The 22,648-nt window shown below is 49.7% G+C and overlaps 2 protein-coding genes across 5 annotated transcripts in view; one reads left to right on the forward strand and one right to left on the reverse strand.

The window, feature by feature from the left end:
- Positions 1 to 21,283, forward strand: part of LOC101149556 (kinesin-like protein KIF28P) — a 71,481-nt gene extending 50,198 nt beyond the window's left edge. The window contains 10 exon segments of the mRNA XM_031015372.3: positions 1,221 to 1,298; positions 1,301 to 1,338; positions 2,213 to 2,320; positions 12,601 to 12,875; positions 14,232 to 14,366; positions 15,685 to 15,851; positions 16,085 to 16,191; positions 16,441 to 16,585; positions 16,876 to 17,066; positions 21,131 to 21,283. Coding sequence (XP_030871232.2) covers positions 1,221 to 1,298; positions 1,301 to 1,338; positions 2,213 to 2,320; positions 12,601 to 12,875; positions 14,232 to 14,366; positions 15,685 to 15,851; positions 16,085 to 16,191; positions 16,441 to 16,585; positions 16,876 to 17,066; positions 21,131 to 21,283 — 1,397 coding nt within the window.
- Positions 447 to 16,946, reverse strand: LOC134758620 (uncharacterized). Of its 4 annotated transcripts, none has more exons than XM_063707083.1 (3): positions 16,861 to 16,946; positions 16,023 to 16,146; positions 447 to 12,786 (listed from the first exon to the last, which is right to left on the reverse strand). In XM_063707083.1, exon 3 carries the CDS (start codon positions 10,337 to 10,339, stop codon positions 6,314 to 6,316), a length of 4,026 nt encoding a protein of 1,341 aa, XP_063563153.1. In that variant the 5' UTR covers positions 10,340 to 12,786; positions 16,023 to 16,146; positions 16,861 to 16,946; the 3' UTR covers positions 447 to 6,313. The 4 variants fall into 4 exon arrangements, with proteins under 4 accessions (XP_063563153.1, XP_063563155.1, XP_063563152.1 ...); XM_063707085.1 differs by lacking the exon at positions 16,861 to 16,946 and having other exon boundaries at positions 447 to 11,688; positions 12,587 to 12,786; positions 16,023 to 16,447; XM_063707082.1 differs by lacking the exon at positions 16,861 to 16,946 and having other exon boundaries at positions 16,023 to 16,447.
- Positions 21,284 to 22,648: the final 1,365 nt, after the last annotated feature.

The raw sequence follows: 22,648 nt of genomic DNA on the forward strand, positions 1-22,648 counted from the left end.
ACCCTGGCTCGGACCCTAGGGAAGACTTGGGTCCCCAACAAGGCAGCAGCTGTGTGAGCAGTTTGGGGTCAGACCTCAGGGCCAAGGGCACTGTGTGCACCCACAGGCCAGGGGTCTCTAAGAGTTGAGATTTCCTGATTAGAGGCAGTACCAGCCTGGCTTTGGGAGGGAGATTGGTCCTCCCATAATCTCCACAAGCCCCTCCTTCAAGCCACCCCAAGTATAAGAGAAGCACAGGTCGCTTGCTGTGCCAGCAACAGCTTGAGGATACCTGCAGGCCTTCCGTCTAGCCAGCCATGTTTCACCTCACCCCACCCTCCTCCAGTCTGGAGCCACCTTGGGTCAAGGACCCTGAGACCAACAATGGGAACTGGGGGCAGAGGACCTCCTGCCTGCGGCCGGGATTCATGGGTCGAGATAAGCAACCACGTAAGGAGAAGCCAGGCAGTGTCATTTTCCTTTTTTTTAAAATTACATGCTTGTAATTTTAAAATGTAGATATTTGATGAACAGCTGAACGAATGAATGAATAAGCATACACATTTATTCATGGCGGCTGGGCGTGGTGTCTCATGCCTGTAATCCTAGCACTTTGAGAGGCCAAGGCAGGAGGATCGCTTGAACCCGGGAGTTCAAGACCAGCCTGGGAAACAAAGTGAGACCTCATCTCTACAAAATATTTTAAAAATTAGCCAGGCATGGTGGCTTGCACCTGTAGTCCCAGGTACTCAGCAGGCTGAGATGGGAGGATTGCTTGAGTCCGGGAGGTGGAGGCTGCAATGAGCAGAGATCATGCCACTGAACGCTAGCCTGGACGACAGAGCAAGACGGCTGTCTAAAAAAAAGAAAAAGAAAAAGGGCTTGGCATAGTGGCTCATGCCTGTACGCCTGTAATTCCAGCACTTTTGGAGGCCAAGGTGGGCAGATCACCTGAGGTCAGGAGTTTGAGACCAGCCTGGCCAACATAGTGAAACCCCATCTCTACTAAAAATACAAAAATTAGCCGGGTGTGGTAGTGCGCATCTGTAATCCCAGCTACTCGGGAGGCTGAGGCAGGAGAATTGCTTTAACTCGGGAGGCAGAGGTTGCAGCGAGCCGAGATGGCGCCACTGCACTCCAGCCTGGGCAACAAGAGTGAAACTCTATTTCGAAAAAAAAAAAAAAAATTCTTCATGGCGGAACAAGTGACTGACTTTCGCCTCCACTGTGATTGTTGCCAGGTGCTGCGGACGGTGGAGACGGCAAGGCAGGCCCCAGTGTCCTGGCTGCGTTCCAGGACTACATCAAACTGATGCCGCTGGTTCAGAAGCAAATCAAATGAGTGAAGAGCTGAAGCAGGTAAGTTAGCTGGAGCCAGGAGCTTGTGTGCCAGGTGCAGAAAGGACCTCAAGGCCTTGTGGGGCAGGGGTGCGTTCCCAGGGACTCTCAGGGAACTAGCAACAGAAGCCAGACTGCCCAGCCCAGGCCCGAGTACCATTCCTTTCACCAACAGCCTACCAGGGCCACCGGGATCCCAGACCAACTCTTGCTGGCCATGAGCAGGCCCTCCCAGATGGTCCTGGGGCCTCTCCAGGTCTAGGCACTCTGATGGCTGCTGTGCCACAGAGACCACCTGGGCTGGGGACAGCTCCCTGGAGACGTGAGCTCCCATCGGCCGGAACCTTTTAAGAGATTTAATCAATTTGGTAGGGACTCCAAGTGTTAGTTCCAGGATATAATGGAGAAAATCTGGTGCTCTGTCTTTCCTCTTAGTGGGAAATCCAAGGGGCAAGAGTGGGACATCTTAGAGAAAGTCTTATTCATTCATCATTTAGGAAGCCCGAGGGTGGGAGAATGAAAAATAAATTGCAAAGGTGGTATGAGCTGTGAATGTAGGATTTTTTTTTCTTTTTGACAGGGTCTCAATCTGCCGCCCAGGCTGGAGTGCAGTGGTGCAATCATGGTTTACTGCAACCTCCACTTCCCGGGTTCAAGTGATCCTCCCACCTCTGCCTCCCAAGTAGCTGGGATTACAGGTGTGCACTTCCATGCCCGGCTAATTTTTGTATTTTTAGTAGAGATGGGGTTTTGCTATGTTCCCCAGGCTGGTCTTGAACTCCTGGGCTCAAGCGATCCACTCGCCTCAGCCTCCCAAAGTGCTGGGATTATAGGCATGAGGGACTGTGCCCAGCCGAATGTACGATTATTTAGTGAGAAGTGTTTCTTTTACCAGGGACTTAACATGGAATTGAAGGTGAAAAATTTGGCATCGTCAGATTCCAGGGGCTATGACCTACAGAATGAGGTCTTGGTGAAGGTGACCCACCACGGGTCTCACGAGGTGTGGCCACACAGGGATGGGACTCAGGAGGTGAGGATCCACGGGGACGGGACTCAGGAAGTGAGGATCCACGGAGACGGGACTCAGGAGGTGAGGATCCATGGGGACAGGACTCAGGAGATGAGGCCCCATGGGGACAGGACTCAGGAGGTGAGGATCTTGGGGACGGGACTCAGGAGGTAAGGATCCATGGGGACGGGACCCAGGAGGTGAGGATCCATGGGGACGGGACCCAGGAGGTGAGGATCCATGGGGACGGGACCCAGGAAGTGAAGCTGCACAGGGATGGGACTCAGGAGGTGAGGATCCACAGGGACGGGACTCAGGAGGTGAGGATCCACGGGGACGGGACTCAGGAGGTGAGGCCCTACAGGGACGGGACTCAGGAGGTGAGGCCCCATGGGGACAGGACTCAGGAGGTGAGGATCTTGGGGACGGGACTCAGGAGGTAAGGATCCACGGGGACGGGACCCAGGAGGTGAGACTCCACAGGGACGGGACTCAGGAGGTGAGGATCCACAGGGATGGGACTCAGGAGGTGAGGATCCACGGGGACGGGACTCAGGAGGTGAGGCCCTACAGGGACGGGACTCAGGAGGTGAGGATCCACGGGGACGGGACTCAGGAAGTGAGGATCCACGGAGACGGGACTCAGGAGGTGAGGATCCACGGGGACGGGACTCAGGAGGTGAGGCCCTACAGGGACGGGACTCAGGAGGTGAGGATCCACGGGGACGGGACTCAGGAGGTGAGGATCCATGGGGACGGGACCCAGGTGAGGATCCATGGGGACGGGACCCAGGAAGTGAAGCTGCACAGGGATGGGACTCAGGAGGTGAGGATCCACGGGGACGGGACTCAGGAAGTGAGGATCCACGGAGACAGGACTCAGGAGGTGAGGATCCATGGGGACGGGACTCAGGAGATGAGGCCCCATGGGGACAGGACTCAGGAGGTAAGGATCCACGGGGACGGGACCCAGGAGGTGAGACTCCACGGGGACGGGACTCAGGAGGTGAGGATCCACGGGGACGGGACTCAGGAGGTGAGGATCCACAGGGACGGGACTCAGGAGGTGAGGCCCTACAGGGACGGGACTCAGGAGGTGAGGATCCACGGGGACGGGACTTAGGAAGTGAGGATCCACGGAGACGGGACTCAGGAGGTGAGGATCCATGGGGACGGGACTCAGGAGATGAGGCCCCATGGGGACAGGACTCAGGAGGTGAGGATCTTGGGGACGGGACTCAGGAGGTAAGGATCCACGGGGACGGGACCCAGGAGGTGAGGATCCATGGGGACAGGACCCAGGAAGTGAAGCTGCACAGGGATGGGACTCAGGAGGTGAGGATCCACGGGGACGGGACTCTGGAAGTGAGGATCCACGGAGACAGGACTCAGGAGGTGAGGATCCACAGGGACGGGACTCAGGAGGTGAGGCCCCACGGGGACAGGACTCAGGAGGTGAGGATCCATGGGGACGGGACCCAGGAAGTGAAGCTGCACAGGGATGGGACTCAGGAGGTGAGGATCCACGGGGACGGGACCCAGGAGGTGAAGATCCACGGGGATGGGACTCAGGAAGTGAGGATCCACGAGGATGGGACTCAGGAGGTGAAGCCGCACGGGGACGGGACTCAGGAGGTGAGGATCCCCGGGGACGGGACTCAGGAGGTGAAGCCGCACAGGGACAGGACTCAGGAAGTGAGGATCCACAGGGATGGGACCCAGGAGGTGAGGATCCACAGGGATGGGACCCAGGAAGTGAGGATCCACGGGGACGGGACTCAGGAGGTGAGGCCCCATGGGGACGGGACCCAGGAGGTGAGGATCCACGGGGACGGGACCCAGGAGGTGAGGATCCACGGGGACGGGACCCAGGAGGTGAGGATCCACGGGGACGGGACCCAGGAGGTGAGGATCCACGGGGACGGGACCCAGGAGGTGAGGATCCACGGGGACGGGACCCAGGGGGTGAGGATCCACGGGGACAGGATTCAGGGGGTGAGGATCCACGGGGACAGGATTCAGGAGGTGAGGATCCATGGGGACACAAGTTATCTTTACCAGCTGCAGCCTCCGGAGACCCAGTCAAGGGCAAAACATATTCCAAGTATGAGCTGGAGCTCTGGGGAACAGGGGGATCCACTCTCCCGTTCCCCGTCCTGGGTCCTCCCTCGCAGCACCAGCCATTCCCTGTCCTGGACCCTCCCTCCCAGCACCAGCTCCTGGGAGCGTTCCTAACCTAGCCTGCACTGAGCATCTGTTCATGCTGAGTATGACTCAAAGGCTTTTGTACCAGAAGGGAGCCTGGGAATTTATGCAAGTGGTAGTGGTGTCTGTCCATGCACGTATGTGCGTGTGTGTGTGTGTGTGCAAGTGTGTGTGTGTACATGTGCCCGTGAGAACACAGACTGCCCTTCTGCAGCAGTGAGAAAAGCCATCCTCCTAGGGACTCCAGAAAAGGCTGTTTCACCAACTCCACTGGCTGGACCTTACTATCAGGAAGTTCCATTTTAGAAACTTAAGACCCTGTTTCCTCTCCCTCTGCCTCCAAAGGAGGAAACAGAAATGCAGGCCCATCTTGCAGCACCCCTTGTGCGTATCAGGCCCCTGGAGGAGCAGCCCTCAGGCTTCCGGCTCCAGCACACTCACCCGTTGCCTTTCGAGACTGCGCCTCCGGCCCCCACCCCAGGCTGCTCCCTCCCTGCTCAGCAATTGAAGCTTCTCTGAGTTTCACTTTTCTGCTCATCTGCTCATCGCCCGAAAATTGCCAAAATGTTCTGGGCCGAGACCGATTTTTGTAAAGCTTTTAAAAATTGTGAAATGAGCTAAGACTATAAGCATGTGTGTGCGTCCCATGTGGTCAGCACCTGTGCACTGCACCCACCACCCCGTCCACGGGGTTTGGCCTCCAGGTGCTGGGGCTGCCAAGATGCTGCCCCAGGGAGGAAACCAAGCAAGGATCCTCCTGGAGCCCAGCTCCTCAGAGACCGGCCCCTTTCCTGCAGGTCTGTGTGATGCAGACAGGGTCTCCTGTGAGACCCTCACCCTGGGGAGTCAGCCTGGACTTCTCCGCCATGTTCCGTGAGGCCTTTGGAGGGGACCCCTCAGTGTGTCTGTACTTTGCATTTTTCTGTTTTTTCCAGCAAAGGCCACTGGGGCAAAGTGGCTCTGGTGCCCCGATATTCCACGTGCCTCTTTCGGGCCAGGCTTTCCCCTAGAATTCGGCTTGGCAGTTTCCTGTCTTGTCAGACCTTGTTTTAAGAAAATTTGTTAATTCTAAAAAACCATTTTCCATGCTATTCTATTTTGTATTATAGTCTAAGGTAGTTCGAAAAATAGCCTTTTAAACTGTTGCTAACAGAAGGGTTACTGAGTGCACACGAAGGCACTCATGAGCACCTGCCTGTCATTACCAGAAACAGAACAGGAGACGGTGTTCTCACACTTATCATTGGGAGAATTGTATGGGAGGGCTGAGGGCCTGGATTCATGCCCTCATTTTCCTTCAGCCCAGCATCCGGTCACTGGGACAGGTAGCTGTCTGATAGGACTGCTTCCGCTTAAACACACCAGGTTCTCTTTTAAGGGGGTCGTACAGTTTGTTTTTCTTTTCTATTTTTTTTCTCATGAAGATATGAATCTTATCAATCTGTCATCCTCAAGACTGTCCATTTTTACATTAAAACAAGTAAGATTAGGCCCAGCACGGTAGTTCACATCTGTAATCCCAGGATTTGGGGAGGCCAAGGTGGGTGGATGGCTTGAGCTCAGGAGTTCGAGACCAGCTTGGGCAACATGGTGAAACCCTGTCTCTACAAAAAATACAAAATTAGCTGAGTATGGTGGTGAGCACCTGTAGTCCCCGCTACTGGGGAGGCTGAGGTAGGAGAATCACCTGAGCCTAAGGAGGTCGAGGCTACAGTGAGCCGTGATCACACCACTATTCTCCAGCCTGGGCGACAGAGACCCTGTCTCAAAAAAACAAGCTTAGTGCCAGTGACCTGTCTTCAGATGAAGCCCTGCTTTCCTCAGGAGGCTTCTGGAAGGCTGTGGTCTGAGGGTCTCTTGTGACACGGTGTGTAGATGGAGGCTTCTGGAAGGCTGCAGCCTGAGGGTCTCCTGTGACATGGTGTGTAGATGGAGGCATCTTGAAGGCTGTGGTCTGGGGGTCTCTTGTGACATGGTGTGTAGATGGAGGCGTCTGGAAGGCTGTAGTGTGAGGGTCTCTTGTGACATGGTGTGTAGATGGAGGCTTCTGGAAGGCTGTGGTCTGGGGGTCTCTTGTGACATGGTGTGTAGATGGAGGCTTCTGGAAGGCTGTGGTCTGGGGGTCTCTTGTGACACGGTGTGTAGATGGAGGCTTCTGGAAGGCTGCAGCCTGAGGGCCTCCTGTGACATGGTGTGTAGATGGAGGCATCTGGAAGGCTGTGGTCTGGGGGTCTCTTGTGACATGGTGTGTAGATGGAGGCGTCTGGAAGGCTGTAGTGTGAGGGTCTCTTGTGAAATGGTGTGTAGATGGAGGCTTCTGGAAGGCTGTGGTCTGGGGGTCTCTTGTGACATGGTGTGTAGATGGAGGCTTCTGGAAGGCTGTGGTCTGGGGGTCTCTTGTGACACGGTGTGTAGATGGAGGCTTCTGGAAGGCTGTAGTGTGAGGGTCTCTTGTGACATGGTGTGTAGATGGAGGCTTCTGGAAGGCTGTGGTCTGGGGGTCTCTTGTGACACGGTGTGTAGATGGAGGCTTCTGGAAGGCTGTAGTGTGAGGGTCTCTTGTGACATGGTGTGTAGATAGAGGCTTCTGGAAGGCTGTGGTCTGGGGGTCTCTTGTGACAATGTGTGTAGATGGAGGCTTCTGGAAGGCTGTAGTGTGAGGGTCTCTTGTGACATGGTGTGTAGATGGAGGCATCTGGAAGGCTGCAGCCTGAGGGTCTCCTGTGACATGGTATGTAGATGGAGGCTTCTGGAAGGCTGTGGTCTGGGGGTCTCTTGTGACACGGTGTGTAGATGGAGGCTTCTGGAAGGCTGCAGCCTGAGGGTCTCCTGTGACATGGTATGTAGATGGAGGCTTCTGGAAGGTTGTAGTCTGAGGGTCTCGTGACATGGTGTGTGGCTGGAGGCTTCTGGAAGGCTGTGGTCTGGGGGTCTCTTGTGACACGGTGTGTAGATGGAGGCTTCTGGAAGGCTGTGGTCTGGGGGTCTCTTGTGACATGGTGTGTAGATGGAGGCGTCTGGAAGGCTGTAGTGTGAGGGTCTCTTGTGACATGGTGTGTAGATGGAGGCTTCTGGAAGGCTGTAGTGTGAGGGTCTCTTGTGACATGGTGTGTAGATGGAGGCTTCTGGAAGGCTGTAGTGTGAGGGTCTCTTGTGACATGGTGTGTAGATGGAGGCTTCTGGAAGGCTGTGGTCTGGGGGTCTCTTGTGACACGGTGTGTAGATGGAGGCTTCTGGAAGGCTGTAGTGTGAGGGTCTCTTGTGACATGGTGTGTAGATAGAGGCTTCTGGAAGGCTGTGGTCTGGGGGTCTCTTGTGACATGGTGTGTAGATGGAGGCGTCTGGAAGGCTGTAGTCTGAGGGTTTCTTGTGACAGCGTGTGTAGATGGAGACGTCTGGAAGGCTGTGGTCTGGGGGTCTCTTGTGACATGGTGTGTAGATGGAGGCTTCTGGAAGGCTGTAGTGTGAGGGTCTCTTGTGACATGGTGTGTAGATGGAGGCTTCTGGAAGGCTGTAGTGTGAGGGTCTCTTGTGACATGGTGTGTAGATGGAGGCTTCTGGAAGGCTGTGGTCTGGGGGTCTCTTGTGACACGGTGTGTAGATGGAGGCTTCTGGAAGGCTGTAGTGTGAGGGTCTCTTGTGACATGGTGTGTAGATAGAGGCTTCTGGAAGGCTGTGGTCTGGGGGTCTCTTGTGACAATGTGTGTAGATGGAGGCTTCTGGAAGGCTGTAGTGTGAGGGTCTCTTGTGACATGGTGTGTAGATGGAGGCATCTGGAAGGCTGTAGTCTGGGGGTCTCTTGTGACATGGTGTGTAGATGGAGGCTTCTGGAAGGCTGTAGTGTGAGGGTCTCTTGTGACATGGTGTGTAGATGGAGGCTTCTGGAAGGCTGTGGTCTGGGGGTCTCTTGTGACACGGTGTGTAGATGGAGGCTTCTGGAAGGCTGTAGTGTGAGGGTCTCTTGTGACATGGTGTGTAGATAGAGGCTTCTGGAAGGCTGTGGTCTGGGGGTCTCTTGTGACATGGTGTGTAGATGGAGGCATCTGGAAGGCTGTGGTCTGGGGGTCTCCTGTGACATGGTGTGTAGATGGAGGCTTCTGGAAGGCTGCAGTATGAGGGTCTCCTGTGACATGGTGTGTAGATGGAGGCGTCTGGAAGGCTGTAGTCTGAGGGTTTCTTGTGACAGCGTGTGCAGATGGAGACGTCTGGAAGGCTGTGGTCTGGGGGTCTCTTGTGACATGGTGTGTAGATGGAGGCTTCTGGAAGGCTGCAGTATGAGGGTCTCCTGTGACACGGTGTGTAGATGGAGGCTTCTGGAAGGCTGTAGTGTGAGGGTCTCTTGTGACATGGTGTGTAGATAGAGGCTTCTGGAAGGCTGTGGTCTGGGGGTCTCTTGTGACATGGTGTGTAGATGGAGACGTCTGGAAGGCTGTGGTCTGGGGGTCTCTTGTGACATGGTGTGTAGATGGAGACGTCTGGAAGGCTGTGGTCTGGGGGTCTCTTGTGACATGGTGTGTAGATGGAGGCTTCTGGAAGGCTGTGGTCTGGGGGTCTCCTGTGACATGGTGTGTAGATGGAGACGTCTGGAAGGCTGTAGTCTGAGGGTCTCCTGTGACACGGTGTGTAGATGGAGACGTCTGGAAGGCTGTGGTCTGGGGGTCTCTTGTGACATGGTGTGTAGATGGAGGCTTCTGGAAGGCTGTAGTGTGAGGGTCTCTTGTGACACGGTGTGTAGATGGAGGCTTCTGGAAGGCTGTAGTGTGAGGGTCTCTTGTGACACGGTGTGTAGATGGAGGCTTCTGGAAGGCTGTGGTCTGGGGGTCTCTTGTGACATGGTGTGTAGATGGAGGCGTCTGGAAGGCTGTAGTGTGAGGGTCTCTTGTGACATGGTGTGTAGATGGAGGCGTCTGGAAGGCTGTGGTCTGGGGGTCTCTTGTGACATGGTGTGTAGATGGAGGCTTCTGGAAGGCTGTGGTCTGGGGGTCTCTTGTGACATGGTGTGTAGATGGAGGCTTCTGGAAGGCTGTAGTGTGAGGGTCTCTTGTGACATGGTGTGTAGATGGAGGCTTCTGGAAGGCTGCAGTATGAGGGTCTCCTGTGACACGGTGTGTAGATGGAGGCGTCTGGAAGGCTGTAGTCTGAGGGTTTCTTGTGACAGCGTGTGTAGATGGAGGCTTCTGGAAGGCTGTGGTCTGGGGGTCTCTTGTGACATGGTGTGTAGATGGAGACGTCTGGAAGGCTGTGGTCTGGGGGTCTCTTGTGACATGGTGTGTAGATGGAGGCTTCTGGAAGGCTGTAGTGTGAGGGTCTCTTGTGACATGGTGTGTAGATGGAGGCTTCTGGAAGGCTGTAGTGTGAGGGTCTCTTGTGACACGGTGTGTAGATGGAGGCTTCTGGAAGGCTGTAGTGTGAGGGTCTCTTGTGACACAGTGTGTAGATGGAGGCTTCTGGAAGGCTGTAGTGTGAGGGTCTCTTGTGACACGGTGTGTAGATGGAGGCTTCTGGAAGGCTGTGGTCTGGGGGTCTCTTGTGACATGGTGTGTAGATGGAGGCGTCTGGAAGGCTGTAGTGTGAGGGTCTCTTGTGACACGGTGTGTAGATGGAGGCGTCTGGAAGGCTGTAGTCTGAGAGTCTCTTGTGACATGGTGTGTAGATGGAGGCTTCTGGAAGGCTGTAGTGCGAGGGTCTCTTGTGACACGGTGTGTAGATGTCGGCAGTGCATGTGAGACAGGCACTTCTGAAGACTAGACAGCTGTGGGTCCCAGCTAGAAACACGAATGCTACTTTGCGGTTGATCTTGTACATGTTTACCTATCCTCCCTGCTGACCGTGTGGACGGTGACTGCTGCTGCAGCTCTCAGGGAGGACGCAGTGTTGTGCAGCTGGTGGGAGTCACATATCATGGACAAGCTCATGAGCAAACCAGGGCTGTGTGAGGTTTGGGGAGGGTTTTTTGACCTGGAAATGCTGCCAGCTTGCGGTTACCTTTCAGCAGTATTCACCCAACAGCTGTTGGCTCTGGTGAGCAGCACATCCTGCCAGGGAACTCTGAGCCAGGCCTGCAGAGCCCACGTGGAAGCAGGCGGGAGTCAGCATGGGCTCGCAGCCTATCCTGGAGCCTTGCCGACCTGTTTCCTCCTCAGGCCAAGGATGACATGCAATTTTAACTGACACCAGGCCTGTGGTCTGATATCCAGAGGTAATGAGGCAGTGAATTCATTTATTATTTAGATTCCCATGATCTTAGTTCCCTAAAGTCTTTAAGAAAAACCGGAATAAGCCGGCGCAGTGGCGCACGCCTGCAGTCCAGCTACTCAGAGGCTGAAGCAGGAGGCCCGCCTGAGCCCAGGAGTTCAAGGCTGCAGTGAGCTAAGATTGGGCCACTGCACTCCAGCCTGGGTGACACAGCAAGATCACATGTCTTAAAAAGAAAAACACAAACAGAAAAACCACAATGACTAGAACTCCTGTTGTTCCCTGCTGCCCCATATTTTTTTTGTTTTTTTGAGATGGAGTCTTGCTCTGTCACCCAGGCTGGAGTGCAGTGGCACGATCTTGGCTCCCCGCAAGCTCCATCTCCTGGGTTAAAGCGTTCTCCTGCCTCAGCCTCCCAAGTAGCTGGGACTACAGGTGCCCGCCAGCACTCCCGGCTAATTTTTTGTATTTTTGGTAGAGATGGGGTTTCACTGTTAGCCAGGCTGGTCTCGATCTCCTGACCTCGTGATCCGCCCGCCTCGGCCTCCCAAAGTGCTGGGATTACAGCCGTGAGCCACCACGCCCAGCCCCCCACATTCTTATTTAATGGTGGTGCCGCCTCTAGGAGAGCACTATGGTTCTTCACTTTGAGGCCAACAGAAAAAGATGGAATCTGTTTTCAGAGTCCTGAGAATGTCCTTTTTATGAAGAGACATCATACACAGAATGACTTGTCTGTTGATTTTTGCTTTTGCTTTTCAAGTTGCCCAGAAAAGGAGTTGCTAGTTTTTCCTGATATTTATGGTCTAAACAAGACCTACCTGGAATCCCTCCTCCTGTGGCTTCAGGTTTGTCTCCTCTCCAGAGCCAGTGTTGACAGAGGCCCTGTCCTCACCCAGTGAGGAGGAAGACAGCGGCAGGCTGTTGTCCTGGATCTGCTGTGCACTGGGTGTGAACCCCTGAACAAGGAAGGACGCCTGCTTGGGTCTCTGCAGAATGGAGCTCAGAATGCCTGCCATGCTGGGCTGGGAAGGCTGTGGGGAGTGTCTCCTGTGCTTCTGGATGTGTGCCCGTGTGCACTCCAATCATGGCGGGGGAGCCACTTCTCAGCCCTTCTCCAGACTAACTACCCCTGCATCATCTTCCATGGCTGCTGTTCATGAATGACCAGGCTCATTAAATGACCCAAACTTACTACCTTATCGTTCTACACATGAGAAGTCCAAATTGGGTCTCACTGGGCTAAAAGCAGGGTGTCGACAGGGCGGTACTGCTTTCTGGGCCTGAGGGAGAGTATCTGTTTCCTGGCCCCTTCCAGCTTTGAGAGGCCACCTCCCTCCATCTTCAAAGCCGCCACATAACCTCTCTCTGACCCCGCAGGCATTATCCTATCTCTGACCCTCTCTTCTGCCTCTCTCGGCCATATTGAAGACCCTTGTGATTTCATTGGGGCCACCTGGATACTCCAGGCTACTCTCCGTATTTTAAGGTCAGTTGATGACAAACCTTAATTTCCGTTTGCCATGCAAAGTAATATATTCACAGGTTCTGGGGATTAGCACATGGGCATCCTTGAGGACCATTCTGACACCATAAGCCCCAAACCTTCATTTCCCCTGAGAGGATCTGTTTTCTAACCCCTTCATCATCTCCTCTAAGTCGTTTCCTAGGCTCAAGCAATGGGGAAGTAACAGGTCCAGGAATTAATACGATATTCTTGATGTCAGCAAAGCTAGGTGTGGAGAAAGTGGGATGTGGTCATGAGTACCGCAAACCCAGTCAAGGAAGGGAGCGTGCTGGGAAAATCAGAGTGATGAATTGTGAGAGCAGCAGATGAATCAAATACTGGTGACCTACCTCTGTGTTTCCAGGTGTGGATATGGTCAAAAGCCAAGTACATCAACAGGAAATTCCTAATGCACGAACTTTACCGGCGCTTTCTAGATGGAGATCACGGCCCTGTGGCTCAAGAAGACGACCCTTTCCGGGATCCTGTCGAGGTCGTCCGCTTGGGCTCAGCTCACATCTGGCTCCAGTCGCTGGCCTACTGCATGAAGCTGGAGGAGCAAGTGGAGTTTCTGAACTGTGATGGGCTGGAGGAGGCGGTGCTGCATACCTGCATAGCACCCTGCTCCCCAACAGGACAGTGAGTGTCTCCTTCTCCCCCCTGCCTACTTCTGGGTCAGTCACACACATAAAATCCAGAGCAGGCCTGAGTTCTCCTGACGGGGTGGTCAACTTGGTACCCTGAACAGGTCATTCATAAGACAAATGAAAGAGCTCATTCATTCACCATTTGGCCTCAACAAATGTGATTTTTGCTGTCCCCTGGGGACCTGAGGAATGAGGACATCTGGCAGAGGCAGGTATAGTGGAAGGAGCCTTGGACAAAACCAAAAGAGCTGGGTGGGTTCCAAACAATGGACCCTCAGGAGAGAAGCCAAGTGGGTTGCAGGGCCTCCCCAGCCACACTCCCCTCCTGGCCCTGTGGGCCTGGCATCTGCCGCGTGGGACGCTTTCCCATGCTGAGGGCCCAACCTGCTTCAAGAGCCAGAAGCAGAAGCTGATTTTCCAGCTCAGCCCTTTTCTCGAGGTAGGGACGGTGAAGCCTGACCTCATTCTGTGCTGTCACCTGACTTTTCTGTGGGCACAGGCTTTGTTTTGAGCTATTGGCTCTGTCCTAAACGTTGCCTCGTTACCCTCAACTGTCCTCTCTGGATACTCATCTGTCACAGGCAGTTTTTACAAAAGCAAGAGTCTTTTAGCAACCCTAAGCCAGGAGGCTGGCGGTGGCCTGGTCTGGGTGCCAAGGCCCTCAACAGGCACTCAGTGCAACCTTTCCATCTTTCTGAAGAATCAGCTCAAGAAGAGAACCTCAAGGTTCTGTGACCAAGAAACCAAGCTGCCCAACAACTCACTGCCTTTACTCTCATCACTTGGCTACCTCGAGCTTCCGGGCTGCCCAGCAAGTTGTATTTCCTGTTGCAAATTAATGAATTTAATTTGAAAGGTTTCAGACTTTGTGAGCCTGGTTGATAGGACAGCAGTCCCTTGTTGGAAAGCTGTCCGAGTCCGTTTCTGAGCTTGCAGGCCTGGGGTTCTCTCTAGACTATAAAGAAACAAAGGAAAAGGAAAATGACAACCTGAGAGGCTGCATCTGGGCAGCCGCTGGCTTTCCCACTCTGTTCCACTGGGGACCTACCTAAATCTTCAATGAAAGTTTAGCATCCACATCTGTGTGCATCCATCGCATGACGCTGTTTATCTTCCTTTTTCCTCCAGGCAGGGAGATCCTTGAGAAGGCCTGATCTTACTTTGACGTGCCAGGGTAACGGGCTCTTGTTCAACATGTCTCTTGAATGCATGAATGAACTCTACTGATCCTGTCTTCAGTGAAATTAGCTCTCTCTTAAGGATTCTATTTAACCCCCTTAACATCACAATCTTAACTTGCTTGGACCCAGCCTAACCCGAGGTCAACGTTGACCTCTTCTGTTTGTAGAACGCATGGCGAGGAGGATGTGGTTATCAACCCTTTGGAGCTGCTGGGCAAGAGGATGGATTTTCAGATTCACATTGTCCGGTGCCTTGGCGTCAACTGGATGAAGGAAGATGCAAAGCGGGGCATTCAGATAGGGTACCAGCCTGCACCGCGGAACAGAGCCACACACGCCACCTGCCGTGTGGACCCTGTGGGGGGCAGTCCACTCTTTCTTCAAGTTTTAAAAATGAGCTTATCACAAAGTTTTCTTAAGTTTCTCTGTTTAACTTTAAGATGACTATTTTCCCTCATAGTTTCTCTAACTTTGAGACGACTATTTCCCAACTATTTAATAGAGGGGCCACATGTCCCTCCAGGTCTCTGGCCTGTGGTCAGTGTGTACTGAACTCTTTACAGAACTGAAGCAGAAATTCTAATTATCAGAAAGAATATCCAGTAAAACCATGTTATCTAAGCAAAACAGTTTTTAGGTTTTAGTTGGAAACAAAAGGACTGTATTATGATATGGCAGAAGCACCAGATATGCTTAAACAAATTAGGCTAAAAGGATATTGAAAGATAAGGCAGGCCAGGTGTAGTGGCTCACGCCTGTAATCCCAGCACTTTGGGAGGCCGAGGCTGGCACATCACTTGAGGTCAGGAGTTTGAGACCAGCCTGTCAACATGGTGAAACCCCAGCTCTACTAAAAGTAGAAAAATTAGCCAGGCTTAGTGGCATACGCCTGTAATCCCAGCTACTCAGGAGGCTAAGGCAGGAGAATTGCTTGAACCCCAAAGGGAGAGGTTGCAGTGAGCCGAGATCACTCCAGCCTGGGTGACAGAGCGAGACTCTGTCTCAAAATAAATAAATAAATAAATAAAGATAAGGCAATAAAGAGAGACTTTGAAGAACGAAAACCAAATCACCGCCTCACATAGAAAATGAACCATTTTTGATTATCTAAGTAGAAGGGATTTATTGAAATCCATTTTGTTTGTTTTTTGTTTTTGAGACAGTCTCGCTCTGTCACCCAGGCTGGAGTGCAGTGGAGTGGAGCCATCTCACCTTACTGCAACCCTTGCCTCCTGGGCTCAGCCTCCTGAGTAGCTGGAACTACAGGCATGCACCATAACACCCACCTAATTTTTGTATTTTTTACAGAGATGGTGTTTTGCCATGTTGCCCAGGCTGGTGTCGAATTCCTGGGCTCAAGCAATCTGCCTGCCTCAGCCTCCCAAAATGCTGAGATTACAGGCATGAGCCATTACGCCCAGCCTGAGCTTTTTAAAAAAATTATTATCTATATAGTGATGATATCCCTGTTGAATAAGATGTTGGAGGTGATAAACATGACAAATCAATCATAGGTCATCTTTTATCTGACACATGGGCTATAAATCTTTGGCTCATCTGTCCCTTTTCTTTACAAATGTGTCCCTTCTGGTTTTAAATTATGTTTTATGTTTTTCTCAGGTACAGAATTTATGACCTTCCAAACACTATCTATACCAAACCTGTATGGAAAAGTGTGAATCCACAAATTGAAGAGACTGTCCAATTTGCAGCCTTAACTGCATCTCAGGAGTTTCTGAATTATTTGCGGACAAATGCCCTTATTGTTGACCTATGGGGCCTTCAAGGTACCTTGCTTACTTATTCTTTCATCAGACATGCCATACATTCAGGGCTGCAGAAGGGGTAGAGGAGCTAGGCAGTCAGCGTCCTAACAGCGGTGGGCCAGAGCCATCTTTTCCCCTGGGCCTCTGGGTTCTCGTCCAGCAGGGTGGTTACATGCTTTAACAACTTCTCACCTGACACTGGAGCTGGGCGACTGGGATGTTTCTTTCTTTGACTGTGTCTCTCCCCACTACAGAAGGCTGCACCGAGCTGAGCTGCTCTCAGCTGGACCTCATGGTCACAGGTGAAGGCCACATCCTGGTAGACACCAAGAAAATTTCCACTGTGAAGGATATAAGCCAAGTGTGTACATAGGACACTAAAGTGGGCATCCCAGGTGGCTAGAAAATCTCTGATGACGGCTGCTTGACGTTCCTTCCCCCTTAACAAACGTTTTCTTTATTTACTCCTGTGTACCCTGAGGGGCTTAAACTGTGTTCACCATACACACACTCCCATCCCATTTGATTTTCCCATGGTAGCAAACATTGCCAGTCTCAAAGGATATGCAGATGATACAACAAAAGACGAAACTGACATGTTTTCTGGTAGGCAGCATCAAACCAGATACCAGAACTTTATCTGAAGCTGCTCAAGCTAGAGCAGGAGACAGAACTGCTCAGGAACATTAACAGAGCCCTGAGAGAGGAGAACGTGCTTCTCAAAGAATCACTTGCGAAAATTGCTTCTGGTCAAGGTGAGAGACTGCTCCAGTCTTGGCTGTTTAGCTTATCCCTAGACTCCTACATTTAGGATGTGTATTTGTCTTTTAAGAAACAAACTTTTAAGTGAGTTAATTCATATCTTGTTTCATAAACAAAAAATGCCGGACATTTCTTCTGCCCTGTGAGATTTCCCCTTTCCCTTGGATGGATCCAAACTGGTGCCTGATAAATGCTGATGTAGTAGAATGCCACCAAAATAAATAAATATAGAGATGCCCAGAGAAAGAGATACATAAATCAATGTTACCTTTTTCCACCTCAGCCCCGAAGCCTTCCAACACTCTGAAGATCAGCGGGATGACTGCGTAACTGCCATCCGCCGGGGAGATGAGCCAAATGTGCACACAGCAAGCCGGCTCTGACCGAGAGCTTGCCAAGGCTCTGAAGGTGTTCTACCAAAGCATGAACACGGCAAGAGGGCAGCTTTTCAGACTCAGACGGCACCAACCTCCGGTAAGGAACTGGAATCCTGGGAGCACACAGAATTTCTTTCCATCCAATTTAGACATTTGATGTAACTGTATTTCCTGAGCTTGGAGACATATATGCTGAAGCGGAAGAGCAAGGCGAGGAGGCCCTGCTTGACCTGCTCTGTGAGCGTGAATCTGCTGCCCTCTCAGGCCGCCGTCCGTCTCTGCTCTCACCTTTTTATTTGAGTGCACATCTGGCTGGCTCCACGCTACCACGGTCACTGCACGACTGATACCCACTCACTTTACAATGCAATATACAGACTACCCTGTTTGGTTTATCATTATAAAACCCAATGTAATTCATCATATTAAGAGATTATAAGATAAAATAATTTGATTACTTCAACAGATGCAGAAAAAGATGTGGCCAAATTAAACATCCTATGACAATAAAAATTCTCGGCAAACTAGGAATAAAATGGACATTCCTTAATCTGATAAAGGCAATCTTAAGACAAACACACAGTGGACAAAATGCTTAGTGATGAATGACTGAAAGCTTTTCCTTTCAGATCAGGAGGTCAGGGACGCCAGCTTTCTTGACCTCTGTCCTTTAGGTTCTAGCCAGTGCAGTAAGGCAAGAAATACAAAGTATGACTGGAAAGGAAAGAAAAGTAATTACAATAATAGCATACACTTATGTAACACTTACAACCTGCTTTACATTTACTGACTCAATTCTCACAGCAACCCTATGAGGCAGGTACTATTATTCACCTTATTTTACAGTTCATGGAACGTGTCTAAAGACACATGACTCATCTGTGGCAGCGCTGAGGTCCAGACCCTGCCGGTGCTGTTCCCCAGTCTATACTGCGCTGCCTCTAGTATTATCCCAGATGACCTGCTTGTATAGACAGAAAATCCCCAAGAATTTATAAATGAATTACAAAGTTGCTAGATACAAAAATCAAGATTTAAAAATTAACTGTATTTGAATATAACAGCAGCAAGCAGAAAATTATTTTTAAAATAAAAGACACCATTGATAATTGCATCAAATATATGGAATACTTAGGCCTATAGCTGACATAAAATATGTAAGAGTTGTACGGAGAAAATTTTAAAACTTATTTGAGAGATGTTTAAAAGGATATAAATAGATAGAGAAACTGCCATCTCTCTGTGGTTTGGAAGATTTGTTATTATACATCTGTCAACTCTTCCCCAAGAGTCAGTGTAATTGTAATTCCAATCAAGTGTAATAGAACCTAACAAGATAATTCTACAATTTGTATGGAATTGCAAAAGCAAAAACTAGCCAAGATGAGACCAGACCCAAGAACAAGACAGAAAGACTTGCCCTACCTGATATCAACACTTCATTTTAATGCCTCTGTAACAGAGGCAGTAAGGTAAGGTGTTGGCCCAAAGATAGATAAATAACCAAAGAAAAAGAACAGAAGGCTCAGAAACAGATTTATTCAGTACTACAGACTTGATATACAACCGAGTGGAACTGCAAATCAATGTGGCAAGGATGGACTTTTCAATAAACAGTGCTGGGGAATTTGGAATATGTATGGGGGAAAATGAAACTGGATTCCTATCTAAAACTACCCCAGAAATCAATTTCAGGTGAGAATTAAAGAGCTAAATGTGGAAGGCACAACCCTAATGCTTTTATTTATTTATTTAAATATTTTAAAAATAGAGATGGGGTCTTGTTATGTTGCCCAGGCTGGTCTCGAACTCCTAGCTTCAAGCAATCCTCCCGCCTCAGCCTCCCAAAGTGCTGGAATTACAGGCATAAGCCACCATGCCCTGCCTCTAATGCTTTCAGAAGATACTTTAGGAGACTGTCTTTACGACCTCACGGTGGAAAAGGATTTCTTATGCATGACAAACACACACACACACACCCCCCTAGCTTTAAAGAGGGAGACTATTAAAGTCAGCTAAATTAAAATGGTGAACTTTGGTGCATCAAAAGACACCAAAATGAAAAAGCCAGAAGGAATGGGAAAAGTTCTTTGCAACACATTTAACATATAATGAACTAATATCCAAAATAAAGAAAAACTACTAACCAAAAAGAAAAATAGACAACCCAATAGAAAAAAAAAATGGTCAAAAGATTTGAACAGGAACTTCACAAAAGAGGAAATTAAAAATGCCAATAAATATATGGAGAAGTGCTTAATCGCATTAATAGTGTGGGAAATACTAACTGATACCACAATGAGATACCATTATTAACCTTCCACACTGGCAAAAATTAAAAAGCTTGACAATATCAAGTTTTGGTGAAGATATGAAGTAACAGAAACTCTCATGTATGGCTGAGAGGAGTATAAATTGGTACAACCATTTAAAAATTATTTGGCATTTACTTATTAAAAGTTGAAGATACTAGAACCTAGAAGCCTGCAATTCAACTCTTCCTTCCTTCACAGCTGAACTGGTTCTGCAGAGAATTAAGCCCTAATGCCTCAGGCAGAGATTCTCGAAGTGTGCCCTATGGCCTAGCAGCTTCAGGGGCATCTAGGAACTTGTCAGAAATGCAAAATACAGGGCCCCACCCCAGACCTACTGAATCAGAATCTCTGGGTGTGAGGCCTAGTAACACGTGTTTCAACAAACCCTCTCCATGATTCTGCCTTCAAGTTTGAGAACCTACTGCACTGAGGCATCTGACATATGAAATAAGCTAACTCTGTCATACATGTCTAGGATGGCACTAGTTACACACCATTCTTGAAAGAACTGAGAAAACAGTTATTCAAATCACTTCCGTTCTGTGGTTCAGATGAGGGGCCAGTTGAAAAACACTACAGAAATCTTAGCTGATGTGCACTGCTGTTCATAAAACCCTCTTCCATAGTAGCCCCAAACTGGAAACATCCCTAATGTATGTTCACCGAAGACGGGTAAATTTTGGCCCCCTCTATGCTGTGTAACACTACACTGCCATGACAGTGAACAACAGCCACAGGCAACAAGAAGAGTCTTCCAATAGTGATGGAAACCAAGTTACAAAAGATGACATCCAACATGATTCTATAAACATTCAAAGAGGGCAAAATATACTGTTTAGGGATATACTCTAGGTGGCAAAACTATTGAGAAAGGCAAGAAAATGGTGACCACACAAGTCAGGCTGGCAGGTGCTTCTGGGACAGGAAGAAGGTGACAGGAGGAGTTCCAGGCAGTGGGCTCTCTAGAGCAGGTGTGTTCACTTTAGATCTGTCAATATATTTAGGGTACTTTTCCGTTCTATGTAGCTCACAATAAAAAAGAATAACTGGTTAAATGAAAGACACCTTAAACAGAGTTTCAAATAAACCACAGCCTGGAAAATATACTAATATTATTTAGCAAGCATTAGTATTCAGAATAAACTATTACTTTTAAGATTAAAAAAAAAGATAATATGTTGGAAAGCACATTCAAAAAAAATCGGCAAAGGATTTGAACAGGCATTTCACTAATACTCAGGGAAATAGAAACTGAATCCCAGTGCCACTCTCCGCCGTTCTCATTTTCAGTGAGTGCGGTACCATCTCCTCCATCACGTCACACTACCTGCTCTCTGCTGTTCCCATTTTCAGTGAGTGCGGTACCATCTCCTCCATCACGTCACACTACCTGCTCTCTGCCGTTCCCATTTTCAGCCAGTGCGGTACCATCTCCTCCACCACTTGTCTCCAGGACTCTACCCCAGGGCATCCCTAGTTCTCAGGGGTACTTGCCTCCACAGGTTAGGGGAAGCATCGGCAAAACCCTACCAATGGGAGAGCCCCTACACCCACTGGCCCCTCAAGACTCCTTTAATCCTCCTTCGACAGTATTAAAACACGATGGAAGTAACATTCCAATGGAAAATATTTGACTTATCTCACCAGTTTTCCCTACTGGCAGTAACTTAGGGTCATCCGAAACAAAACTGCTCCTAGGTGACTTACTGCCTCTGCTAGCAGCTTTCAAAAGCAGTTTTCTATCCCAAAGCGGAACTTAGTGGGCACCCCACTCATATACACACAATATTTTTTACTCTGATGACATGAAATCTATCACTATAATTTTTTTCACTTTTTTTTTTAGGAAGATGACCAAATGCTTCAACCGTTTATATACCAACGGTCACAGATGTTTAAGGATTTGGGGGATCTACTTGAATCCAGCTTGTGGAAAGTGAAAAATGACGTTGCTCTTATAGTGAAAAAGAAGAGAGAATATTTACTGCACATCAAATAGTGAAGATACACCAGCTGAACACTGAGGGTATTCAAGCTTCGAGTTGTGAAGAAGATTTGTGTAGCTAGCAAGCTTACCTCATTTCCCACTTACTTTACCTATTTCTTCTACCAGTTTTAAGCAAAACTCTCCTTCCATGTGATTGTAAATCATCTCTATAACCTAAAGGCTGCTTGAATGGCCCTATGTTCCTGACGCATAGGGGGGAACCACACACACTGGGGTCTCTTTGAGGTTGGAGGGTGGGAGGAGGGAGAGATTGAATGATTAGCACTCGGAGCTCTGGGATCAGACTGCCGAGGGTTAAATCCTGGTTTAAGTCCATCACTTATCAACTGCGGGATTTGGGGCCACTGACTTCCCCTCTCTAAGCCTCTCTTTCCTCACTTGTTTTATGGAAAGGATAACAGTATTTACTGCAAATGGTTAATGAACATAAAGCACTTAGAACAGTGCCTGACACACAGACATGATTGATAAGCATTCACCGTTAATATTTTTACGGTAAACAGTTCGAAACTTCAAACGAAGCTCTTCTATCTCTATTTCTTGCTGTCAGACCTACAGACAATGGTTATTTCACGTCTCTCGTTTTGTATCTTTCTCTGAACAAGTTTGAATTCTACCTCCGCTTAGTTTCATCTTCTCATAGGCTTATCTGAAATACTGTTATGTTCAATTTTCTCAGCAGCAGGAGTGCCCATATGATGGGACCTTTTCAGTGTAGGGTCTGCGGTTCAGGGATTGTAACTGTTAGTGAAAAAATCTACTAGGAGTTAGTCTATCTTGAAGCCAGTCTTGATTCCACAAATTGACTGACGGGTCTTAGTCAAGGATATGATAAAAAGCGCAACACCACTGATCATTAGAGAAATGCAAACCCAAACCACAATGAGACACCATCTCACACCAGTCAGAATGGCTATTATTAAAAAGTCAAAAAATAAAAGATGCTAGGCTGGACATGGTGGCTCACGCCTGTAATCCCAGCACTTTGGGAGGCTGAGGCAGGTGGATGACCTGAGGTCAGGAGTTCGAGACCAGCCTGACCAATATGGAGAAACTCCAACTCTACTAAAAATACAAAATTAGCTGGGCGTGGTGGTGCATGCCTGTAATCCCAGCTACTTAGGAAGCTGAGGCAGGAGAATAGCTTGAACCCGGGAGGCAGAGGTTGTGATGAGCCAAGATCGCGCCATTGCACTCCAGCCCAGGCAACAAAAGCAAAACTTCGTCTCAAAAAACAAACAAAAAACAGATGCTGGCGAGGCTGCAGAGAAAAAGGAATGCTTACACACTGTTGGTGAAAGAGTTCAACCGTTGTGGAAAACGGTGTGGTTCTTCCTCAAAGACCGAAAAACAAAT

This window comes from Gorilla gorilla, chromosome 1 (genome assembly GCF_029281585.2).
Source record: "Gorilla gorilla gorilla isolate KB3781 chromosome 1, NHGRI_mGorGor1-v2.1_pri, whole genome shotgun sequence".
In the NCBI taxonomy this organism is placed as follows: domain Eukaryota; kingdom Metazoa; phylum Chordata; class Mammalia; order Primates; family Hominidae; genus Gorilla; species Gorilla gorilla.